The sequence below is a fragment of the Perca fluviatilis genome, chromosome 15 (assembly GCF_010015445.1).
Source record: "Perca fluviatilis chromosome 15, GENO_Pfluv_1.0, whole genome shotgun sequence".
NCBI lineage: Eukaryota > Metazoa > Chordata > Actinopteri > Perciformes > Percidae > Perca > Perca fluviatilis.
Genome location: NC_053126.1, coordinates 13,901,818 through 13,914,295, shown reverse-complemented (window position 1 = coordinate 13,914,295; position 12,478 = coordinate 13,901,818). Strand labels below are relative to the sequence as shown.

The 12,478-nt window shown below is 37.8% G+C and overlaps 1 protein-coding gene across 1 annotated transcript in view; it reads left to right on the top strand.

Moving 5' to 3' along the window:
* Window positions 1–12,478, top strand: part of LOC120575451 (ras-related protein Rab-26-like) — a 66,420-nt gene that overhangs the window by 36,461 nt on the left and 17,481 nt on the right. Inside the window, exon 5 of the mRNA XM_039826248.1 lies at window positions 7,994–8,046. Coding sequence (XP_039682182.1) covers window positions 7,994–8,046 — 53 coding nt within the window. The remainder of the gene's footprint in view (window positions 1–7,993; window positions 8,047–12,478) is intronic.

The following is a 12,478-nucleotide window of genomic DNA, read 5'->3' as shown; positions in this document are numbered from 1 at the left end:
TCGAAAACAAATTTACGTTTTAGAAAACAAATTTACATTTTGGAAAACAAAATAACATTTTAGAAAACAAATTTACATTTTAGAAAACAAATTTACATTTTAGAAAACAAATTAACAAGATGCAAAACACTTTTACCAGTCCCGAAACAAATTTACAAATGACAGATTCTTCACGGAAAGGGAATGTACCACATACCGGAAGTGATGAGGTGTTGTTGGTGAGCGCAGTCAATTTGTGTTGTTGTGAGTGAGTATATGGCGTGAATGAAGTTTATGGTGACTTTACGTGTGGTCGGTGTTTGGAGTTTTTATATGACGCGGACCTGACGGAAACATTGGAAAAACAGGGAACGTATCGACAGCCGCGCCGGGATCGAAACTACAGCAGGGGGCAGCTGAGTCCGTCTGCAGCTGCAGGACCTGGAGCTCACTGCCCATTCCTGGGAGCGCAAAACGACCACCACCGCAGCTGGAGACCCAGGCCGTATTGCTGGGCCCGCTGGAGGGAAGGGAAGCCCGGAGAATCAGATCCAGGACTAAACGGAGCGGACTGTCACAGCCTGCTGAAGTTTAAATCACAGGTTTCCTAAAGGGAGTCTGGCGGGACTCGGACTGTGGACCACGAACACCGACTTAAAGTCTCGTTAAATAAATAAATACATGCAGAAATAAATGAATCATTAGTGGGGGAGTGAGCCTGGACATTTCAGTCTGTTTAAACTTCACTTTGAAGCAGAACCTCTTAGTTCAGAAGGGTGAAGTTTCCGTTTGTACTCATATCTGTGAACTGATTATAATAAATATTCTTTGTATTAACACATTAATTAGTCTCTTCTTTCTTTTTGTTTTAAAAAACTAGAACATCGCATGAGATTTTGACGATTTATAGTGATTTTATTTCCGTTAGACCTTTGCCTACATTGACGCTGATGCATTAAGGACGGCCCATAGACAGTATATAAGGCAGTGCCTCCCCTGTTCCAAGATGGCGGCTCTATTGACGCATTCGATCCATAACTGCCGTAGTCAAGGCGACATGTATACAAAACCTCATCACTTCCGGTATGTGGTACATTCCCTTTCCGTGAAGAATCTGTCATTTGTAAATTTGTTTCGGGACTGGTAAAAGTGTTTTGCATCTTGTTAATTTGTTTTCGAAAATGTAAATTTGTTTTCTAAAATGTTATTTTGTTTTCCAAAATGTAAATTTGTTTTCTAAAATGTAAATTTGTTTTCCAAAATGTAAATTTGTTTTCTGAAATGTTATTTTGTTTTCCAAAATGTAAATTTGTTTTCTAAAATGTTATTTTGTTTTCCAAAATGTAAATTTGTTTTCTAAAATGTTATTTTGTTTTCCAAAATGTAAATTTGTTTTCCAAAATGTAAAAGTGTTTCATTCTTTGTAATGTTGCATTGCACTTCCCGGCCACCGTACCTATCCCCTGACAAATCCACTATCCTAACCACTCGAGGTGAAATGCCTAACTCCAACCAATGGAGCTGCATCGTAGGGTGGGTCTTGGCATGGCCATAGTGGGATTCGTAATTTTGCTTCCGGTCTAGCTAGATCCGAAAGAACGTTAATTCTTCTTTAACTGTCTATACGTTAATCGCGCGATAAAAAAATTGTCGGCGTTAAAATGGGTTTGCGTTAACGCCGTTAATAACGCGTTAAACTGACAGCCCTAATAATAAATGATGCAAACTTGAGGCCAGGAAGCTGTACTGTGTTTAACACCAATGGCCACAAATCATATTCTGCTCAGGGTCCCAAAAAGCCCTCATGTAGCCATGGGTTAGTGTAACTGTTTTATAGTTTATTACTGTTGATGTTCATCAATATTGATGTTTCAGCCAACAGTCAGTGACATTATGACACACTGAAGAATTTGCAGACCCCACAGTTTAGAGGAGCTCGACAGGAGTACTTTTATGACCTTGAACCCATTTACACACAAAATGTTTTATGTGCAAACACACACTTCTCCATGAGGGGAATAATCATTATAGAAGCCAATAGTCGCTGTTGTAACTTTTTGAGGCCAGAGCAGAGCTTAAGGTAAATCCATAGCTAAAGCACTGCTGCTTCCAGGATGAGTGTGGGAGGGTGGAGGGACTCTGTGATTATGGAGAGAGAGAGAGAGAGAGAGAGAGAGAGAGAGAGAGAGAGAAAGAGATTTTAGATGTTGGTGAATATGCACTGTATGTGCTGTGTGGGAGAAAAGGTGTAGACAGCCATCATTTTTTTTCAACTCATTTTTGTGTTAAAATCTAGTTTCAGTTCACAGTTCATATGATTAACACAGTTTATATAATTATCTTGGGTTCACTTATTTGTGTGTACTGTGATAAAACCGAAAACCAGTGAGAAAAATTGTAACAAAAAAGAGACAAAACACAAAGAAGAAATGTAAATTACAGGTTCCGAGAGAGAAGGTGGAAATAAAAGTCTGTGAAACATTTCACCTCAACAATTGCATCCAGTTTTCTGATTCAAAAAGGAAACAACTTGATGGTAGACTGTTTATATTCCCACAATATGCCTGTAAGTCTCATTTCATAATTTTGCACAACCATTTATTCATGCCATCCCAGATTGAAGGAGGGATCTCTATATTGGTTCAGATAGGAGATTTTTATCTCTCATATAGAAACTAGTCATGTAAAATATGCTTCAGCCAGCAGCTCCTGAATGCTGCAGCACCTGATAAAAACTGGGGAAATAACTATTTAGAATGCATAAATCATCTGTAAACATCAGGTACAATACTGTTATCCCGAATTAGTTGACTTTACTAGAAATTTGCGTGGAAACCCGTTGCCTTAAACCGTTTAAGTTTTTACAAAATGTGAAACTTAACAGGTCAAGCTGTATTAACACAGACTGGTAAGTTGATGCAGTAGATAAATCAAGTTGACATTAGTAGGTATTACTAAAAACCATCAGTAAACATGCATTACTTTTGATGCAATATAATAAACATGAAACATCAGGCGCTACTTGTCTAACTATAGGCAGTAGTAATTCTTATAAATATGTTTTTTTCTTTATAACAGTATAGTTTTAAAAAAAATGTATTCAATACATTAGTTCCAGTAAAACAGAAAGGATGACAATGCATAGATTGTAATTTCCAACGTACTCTGTATGGATCTGTGTGACCATAATCTACCTCACCTGTTCAGATGCTCCAATCAGGGTCGGGGGGGGGTGGTGTCTAACTGCATGTCAATCACTGCTCATGCACACGCATTCATTCTCCCTTTTGGGGGGAGGGGTTTAGGAGACAACTTTGGGCTTTATCAGAAAGGGGGGAGGGACTTAGAAGTTGTCGATGTTCAAATTTTTTGGCTAAGTCCTGGATCTTCACAATTCTACCTACAGCACCTTTAACATCCTTAGTTATCTCTACTTAATATGATCTGTGCACTACATTCTTACTAATGAATATGGTTTTAACAAAACGTGAAAGAATAAGTAGTGACCACTAAAAAGTTTAATTACAACTAAATCTGGGTTTACAGTGAAGATATTGCCTAGTTGGCAGACTTTTCAAGCCCTCAGATTATTATAATTGAGAATGCTACTGTAAAATGGGTAATCATCTATTTTTTTATGTTTTAAGAAACTACATTATCTGTTCATATTTAACAAAATGTGTGTTTATTTGGGGCTGACTTACAAAAACTATTGTTTGCCAGTCTGGAAACTTTTCCTAAACTCTCTAAGAAAAGCTTAATTTCACTGTAATGTTTGATGATGTACTAACCGTGTAATTACGCTCTTCTTCATTATGCACTGTGTAATTTAATAAAAAGCATTGAAGCTCAAACTAAAAGTGAAATTATAAAAATATTCATACAATCCTAGATGCACGAGGGGAAATGAAAATAAGAACAAATTAAAGCTTTTCAAATGATGTAAATGAAATCACAGTTGTGAGATTGAAAATGTGGAAAGTGTGTGTGAGTGTCTGAATGTGAAGACGAGACACACAAACATATACTCATCATGTTTTATTTCCCATTGTTCTTCCATCTTGACTTTCATTGTGGTCATTGTTTCTTCGCCCTTTAAAGTGTCTCAGCTTCTGTTCCTCCAATTCTCATCAAGTCTTTCTCTATACTGTGCTCACGATGTCTGTTTATCTCGTCCTTCAAACCTCAATTTCACTCTTCCATTTGCCAGTAAATCTTGCGTATAATGAGACATCTTGAGTCCATTGTTTCCAGTGCTCAAAATAAAAAAGAGCTTCTGTATATTTTGCACGCGACAAATGCAGAAATGACTGATTTGGTTAACTAATTTATTTTCACAAATAACAATTGAGGCTGAGCTTTACGGATACTGAAGCAACAAAACAACAACACATCTTTATGGAAATAAAGCATGGCAGAAAACCATGCATGAATTTACACACACACATACGCACACACCCTCTCACTCTCTCCCTCTCTTTAGAAACAGTTGCAGCAGAGTATGATCTTCTGTGTCCTGACTTCAACTATTAAGTGAAAACTTATAGCAAAAGAATGAGAAACACCTCCAGGACAAGTATTGCGTATCTCAGCTTTATTACATATCTAGTCAGTCTGCATCATGCTCATCTCTCCTGGGTCGCCTCCTTTCTCAGCTGCGAAGTCCCTCACTGCCTCTAAAAGAAATACCTGCACTCCCTGGGCGAACTGCTCCGTAGACCGATAATGGGAAACAGGACTGAGGCAGCTTTGTATGGAGCTAAATCAGGGCCAAATGTTTTGTTAATTTGAAAAAAATATAAATAGTTGAAAACCTAAAGCTTGAAATTGAAAATGTAAGTTTTGGTCAAAACTTGGAAAAAATAAAACCATGTATTCAAACTAAAAATAAGTGTACCAATTTATTTTCAGTTTGAATAAAATTTAGATTCAATTCTGGAATTATTTAGAATAAATTATAAATTTTCATTTTTCACTTTTATATTTCTTTTAAGTTCCACATTTTATGTTTTCAGATTCAAAACTTATTTATTTTACGGCTTCAAATCTTTTTTTTTCGGTTTCAAATCTTTTTTTTCGGTTTCAGATCTGTTTTTCACTTTCAGATCATTTTTTTCGGTTTCAGACTTTTGGCCCTGATTTTGCGTAGGGGGCGTGGCTTCAACTCAGAGGGGCGTGGCATTATGAGTGACAGCCTAACAAAGAAGGCAGTAGACTCCTCTGTCATGTTGCCTTCAGGCAATGGTGTTACTGTGAGAACTATGACTGAATGCTTTCCATCCACTATATACATGTGCTTTTTACTTAACAAACTGATGCCAGTGACAAAGTTCCATTTAAAAAATTGTTTTGGACAACACATGGTACCAATTACACTATAAGAGCAATAAACTGTGCCAGATTGTGCAGTTCAGCAGGAACAATGACTTCTCCCACTTCCATGTACGACTTTGAATGTAGCACCACAGTATTCACTCGGCAGTCAGCGTAGCGTCTGCTCCGCCAAGGCAACCTGCTTACGTACAGGTAGGACATGTGAAAGATATTAGCCTTTTTGAATAGATACTTTGGGACATTATCCCCGCAGTGGCATTTTTTTGTCATTAACACATAAAGGGAAAATAGGTGGACAGCTGGAAATGAAGGATCACTAGCACTAAAGTTAGCATTAACTAACGTTAGCTTCACACTAGCTGATGTTTTTACACTAATTTCAGTGTCCAGCTCAAGTTTTTTTACTTTAACGTGTAGTGCTCTTTGTTAACCTCTGTTTGTCAGAATGACCATAACTCGACAGTGGCTGCCTGCAGCCGTACAGAGCCTTATAAATGTAAAACATTATAAGATAACTAACATTGCTAAGTTAATAGTGTTACCTTTTCATGGTTAGTTTAAACAACATCCTGGTCTGCTTTGTTAATCAAAGCTTTTATTACGGACAAACACGGTCCAGAAAACAGACAGTAGACCTACAAATACAAAAAGACAAGTTAGTGTATTCTGATACAGTTTAGTGCGGTGGTAGAAGCCTTCAGAGTTTGCCCACTTGGCATATTTTGTAAGGCATAACTGTCATGCTGTTACATGTAATGTTATGTGTGTAAAACGTACTTTATCAGGCCAGAGCATTAATGTAAAGTCATATTTGTCTACTCTGTAAAAAGAGACCTTCTTCACTGCAGCCACTGTCGAGTTATGGTCATTCTGACAAACAGAGGTTCACAAAGACCACTACACGTTAAAGTAAAAAAACTTGCTTTCAGCTGGACACTGAAATTAGTGTAAAAACCCCAGCTAGTGTGAAGCTAACGTTTGTTAATGCTAACTTTAGTGCTAGCGATGCTTGAATGCCAGCTTTGTCCAGCTGTCCACCTATTTTCCCTTTATGTGTTAATCACAAAAAAAATGCCACTGCGGAGATAATGTCGCAAAGTATCTATTCAAAAATGCTAATATCTTTCACATGTCTTACCTGTGGGCTGGTGCCAGTGAATACTGTGGTGCTATAAGTCATACATGGAAGTGGGAGAAGTCATTGTTCCTACTGAACTGCACAATCTGGCACAGTTTATTGCTCTTATAGTGTAATTGGTACCATGTGTTGTCCAAAATTTTTTTTTAAATGGAACTTTGTCACTGGTATCAGTTTGTTAAGTAAAAAGCACATATATATAGTGGATAGAAAGCATTCAGTCATAGTTCTCACAGTAACACCATTTCCTGAAGGCAACATGACAGAGGAGTCTACTGCCTTCTTTGTTAGGCTGTCACTCATAATGCCACGCCCCTCTGAGTTGAAGCCACGCCCCCTACGCAAAATCAGGGCCAAAAGTCTGAAACCGAAAAAAAATTATCTGAAAGTGAAAAACAGATCTGAAACCGGAAAAAGAAGATTTGAAACCGAAAAAAAAGATTTGAAGCCGTAAAAAAAATAAGTTTTGAATCTGAAAACATGAAATGTGAAACTGAAAAGAAATATAAAAGTGAAAAATGAAAATTTATAATTTATTCAAAATAATTCCAGAATTGAATCTAAATTTTATTCAAACTGAAAGAAAAATTGGTACACTTATTTTTAGTTTGAATACATGGTTTTATTTTTTCCAAGTTTTGACCAAAACTTAAATTTTCAATTTCAAGCTTTAGTTTTTCAACTATATATATTTTTTTCAAATTAACAAAACATTTGGCCCTGATTTAGCTCCATATATTTGCAGTTTAAAAAGCTCTTTCACTTATATTTTCTCATTATTGTATCATTCATGTTGTTAAGTTGAGTACTTGCAAATATACACATATACTGGTATACACGTGTTTGTCAGATTAAGTACTCAGATTAATATATCTGTTATTTAAGTGACTTTAACATGTTATTATATTTGAATTAAGATCATAATAAGAGTTAACATAATGGGAAAGCACTGCTGGGTTATTTATAAAATATTTCAAATGATGTCTCATGTAAGTAGTGTACTCATGTACAGTAGTGCTTCCTGTGTTTCGATTCTGTCCATATCAACAAACATCAGTCAAAAGAAATGGACAAATAAAGGGGCGTGGTTAATACTGGTGGAAAAACTAACTTGCACTTGCGGACAGTTGTGAAAAATACTGTAGATAGTTACTTTGTATTAGAAGATTCCTTTTGTATTCTACAACACATTGTCCCTTACATTATCTTAACTTTAATCCCATCTTGGCCATTTTGGCGTTCCATGTTTTGCGGCTACTTGTCTTTAAACTGCCATTTAGCATTCTATATGCAGTAAACTCTGGTCTGTCTGAGTCCAGCTGATTGTGATGCAGGACTTTGTCTGGGCAACTCAAATTAATCAGCCTTGGGGCCCAGAATGAAAATGATTTCTGTCATGATTTAATTTGAAAGGGAGTTGAGACATCAAGGTGAAAGATTGAATTAAACATTTGCTGAGATTTATTTCCACCAATCCACTTTACAATATAAAATGATTTGCGGACAATGAATACACTTAAACTTTTCTCTGTTCTATTTTAGCTTTGCTTCTGCTGTACGACGTCACCAACAAAACATCCTTCGACAACATACAGGTAGGTTACTTTTTGTTGCTCTTTGTTTGTTATATTTAATAATTGTAAAGCTGTTATAACCACATACAAAACCTCCTGAATGTTTTGTGTCAGATCTTTTCATTCTCCCTTTTTTAATACTTTACATGAACAGATTGTTGTCTGACATGGTCATTTGTAATTTAATTAATTTTCCATCAGATTTATTTTATAGATTAAAAGGCTGTGGTTAGATCATGGCCACAAGTGCTGTCACAAAAGGCTCAGTAACATCTGATACGTCACTGAATGAATGAATAAATGATATGGCTTTGTAATGCCAAAATGCCGAGCCTCATCATCAGTGTCATCTTTGGCAACATCAACCCACATTTTTTATCAAAGTCAGTCCATGTGACGGATGTTTGAACAAGCAGAGAGTGAATGTGACTTGGCATGGCTGATCTCCTTCTTAGAATCAAATATTAGAGCCAGCAACATGTAGCATAGTAAATTTGTCAGTGTTCAGATGTTGCATGAAATCGTAGATGAGAACTGAAGAGAGGCAATGGCTGATATCTGCCCTCTCTGATGCTGTACCTCATCCGCTTTTGTTTTTACCAGAGCACCTTACCTCTAAGTTTATTAAATTAAAAATGAATGGATTTTATTAAGCAATTCCATTGAGTTAATTATATTTTATTAGTCCCTGTAGGGTCATTTGTCTTCTGCATTTGACCCATCCAACTATTACAGAGCAGTGGAGCCACACTTCAGCTCCTACAGACTGGCTCCAGTTCTGAGGACAGTGTCTTGGTCAATAGTACTAAGATGCATGTCTTTGGAGTGTGTGAGGAAACCGTTGTGGATAGAACATGCAAATTCGACACAGAAAGTTGCAGTCAGCCTTGGTGGGGTCTACTCAGTGCTGACCACTGTGGCGCCGCCTGTTCTGCTCTTTGGCACATACTGTTAATGTTGTGGCTGTATGCACTCTGACAACAGGAACAGCGAAAACAGATTATATGATGAAGGATGAAACTGATAAGAATCACCTGAGCACTCATGCAAAGGAAACCATTCATTAGTACAGAGGATAGGATTTTGTTTCCGACAGGACCAGATAGATAAGCAGCTTCATAAACTGAAAGTGTACATGCTTGTATAGAAACTGTGCTTTATATAAAACAAGGTTGTGTGATGCAGTCTGTCCTGCAGCAGTTTTCAAATCAAATCAGTCTTGGCTGCAGGCATATTCCCTTTATTGCATCAGCTAATTAAGAGAAAATGAAAAATCAATACAAGACATTTCATACATTTCATAGATTTTGTCATATATACAGAAAAAGAACATCAAAGTATGCATTTGCTGCTATAATGGCTTTTTGTTGTATTTTATTCATATTTGCTTTGTGGTAACTTTGCCACTAAGATTGCTCCCTTAAGTATCTTTTTGTTTGGTTTATCCACATAAATCCTAAAGCGAGATGTGAAATAGAAATAATAATAATAATAATAATACCTTGAAGCAAGAGAGGAAATAAAAAGAAATACGGCAACATAGGGAGGGACGATTTGAAAGGATACAGAGGAGAAGTCAAACTGTTGATGCATCCTTCCAATCAATAAAACACATAATTAAAATCTTAAGCAATACCGAAATAGTGTTTTTACTTTGTATTGAGAAAAAAAAACAGATCTTTCTTTTAGTTGGGGAAAAAACAAACTAAACAGCACAACGTTTTATGAATCTCCAATTTGCCACCTGTAAAATAGCATTTAGGACCACACAATGGCAGCTTTTCATAAACATCTCCTCCATTACCCATTACCTTCATGTTGTCATTATGTTATCATACCTGCTGTTTCCCTCTGTGTGGTAAATGTACAGGAGGGGTGGCTATTTTTAACTGCTTTAATTGACACTGGCCATCAGAGAAAAATGTCCTTCCTCTCAGGGCAGCAATGCACCTGTTGAGGGAATGAGAGAGTTTTTGTCACCAGCCTCTGCCAGAGAAATATGGGTATGGGTAATGGGTATTATCGCCATGTAAAGTGGGGTGGTGATGGCGCAGTGGATTCGACACATGCCTTTGGTGTGGGAGGTCTGGGTTTAATTCCCGCTGCGATACATCCATCAATGTGTCCCTGAGCAAGACACTTAACCCATATTTGCTCCAGAGGCGTGTGGCCTCTGACATATATATAGAAAGTTACTTTGGAAAAAAGCATTAGCTAAATGACATGTAATGTAAATATGATATGCCCATCTGTGAGATGTGAGAGATCATTAAAAACAGAAAAGGGTTTTCTTTAGCTCCAGATGTGAACGGCAGCTCAAGGACAGAGATGGGGTTATTTGTGTGTGAGTGCAGAAGTTGGACAGGAGGGACACTGATATGTTGGGCAAGCAGTAACAGAAGGGGTGATGAGTAACTGTCAAGCATCTGAAACAAAGTCTACAGCGCTGGTGAGCTGGTGCTACAGATGACATTTCAGCCTTGCTTCAGGCTCTGTTTTTGTCCAAAAGTCTCCAACTCAGCTAACTGGGAGGATAACTAACACACTGTTGTGCCCTGGATTATTCAATGTGTGAGTTTTTACTATTTACTGTATACCTAATGAATATGTTGCCCCAGGCAGGCAGTAAAACACACTATAAGTATGCTTTTAATATGATAGTGTTAAAAGTTTGTTATAAATGCAAATGTATCCTATTCTCATTATTGTTTGCTGTATCTTACTTTTTATTGCTGCACTGGCACAGTTTCATCTCTGACTGTTGAGGTTTGTTATTTGAAACAGTTTTTAGTCTCCCAGAGATACATTTGGTGCAATCTTCGGGGACACAGTTTGACAAGGTCTTTCCTGCCCTGCTTAGCCTTTCCCTCCTTTCTTTCTCCTCTCCACATCCGCATTGAGTCAGTGTCTGTTACTGCGAGGAGATATGCTGTCGGCAAGCTACAGATGCCTGCTGGCACACCGCTGCCAAGCACTAACTCATGTTAATGAACGGTAATGGTGATGAATGCCACTCTGAAGGAGGGGGAGAAACCAGAGGGGCAAATCATTCTCTCCTCCTCCGCTCCAGATCCGCTCCTCTCTATGGTGTATTATTGTCTCCCCAGCTAGGAGATATTTAGGCAAGCAAAGCATTAACGTCATAGAAGCTGTCCATCATCTCAGAGAGAAAGACTTAACACTTATGGCGAGAGACCCTCGGTCAAAACAATTCATCTTATGCTCTGACTTGCTACGTCTGAAATATCAGCTGCTGTCATTTGGATAGTATAATTGTGATTTAAATGGTTTAAAGATAAAAGTGGAATTTCTTTAAATCTACAGATCTGTGATTTTTTTTTTTTCTTGTTTGTGCAGATGCATTTCAAGCTTCAGCTTACATGCGCAGCTGTGTTTCATGTGGTCCATTATGGTCAGCGCCATTAATCTATCTATTGTTTATGTTATACACAATGGCAAGTACTTGTAGGTGTAAGCCATTGGAGCAGAAATACACAAGCCATTTAGTAACATGATAAATGTCGTCTTGTCAAAAGTAGTGCTTCAGGGAGACTATAAGAGTCAATTTAGGCCTCTGCTGCAAATCATTTGTCTGGGTTGCTCCGGTTAAAAAGCAGCCTGGCTCCTGTGGTGCTATCATTCAAAGCTAGGATCATTTGCTGTTGATGGGAATACAAAGGATTGTCAAACCGGAACAATTCAGTGCTCTCTGTCTGTCAGTGAACCTGCAGTTCCTGAAACCCACCATTTAGAAAGAGCAACAGACTGCTCTGGTGATAAGAGAGATTGCTCGTCAGCGTTAGCATCTGGGGCTAAGCTGCGATGTTGGCAAGAGGCAGTCCTCAACAGAAAAACGTCAGCATTGGTCATTTGTTCGAATGGCAAAAGCAACCTACAATATGTTTGCTTTTACCTGACGCGAAGGACCTTTTTTTAGCTGGGTGAATGATGCTTTTTCTGTCAGAAGCAAAGGCGACAAGCTTTAAACACAGTACTGAACATTATCGCCATGAAAAGTTTGTCCTCACAAACTCCTGAGGGAAATATCTGTCTCTTTAGCTGCTAAATGCTCAACTGTGTTCACCAGCTAGTCACTAACTGTCTGTCAGCTGTTTGGTGTTGAGCAGATAGCCTAAAGTGGGCTTACCAGAGTTTTTTTGTTGGAAATGGCTGCTTGTTGTGGCTGGAATGACGTCAATGAAAGCAGTGAGACTGAATCAAAACAGTAAAGTTGCACCAAAACAATGAGCTGAAAGACATTAAATTGCTTCGTAGAGCTGGAGGGAAACTACAGAGTCAGCTGATGACTTTCTGTGGGTTCGTCATTTTATTTATTGTTAATGTAAAACATATTGATTAGATTAGCTTTAACCATAGCCCTGGCAGATCAGAAAACAATCATATGAATCATTTTTCTAAAGGCAATGACAAGCTGGTCTGCTGACGTGTCCAA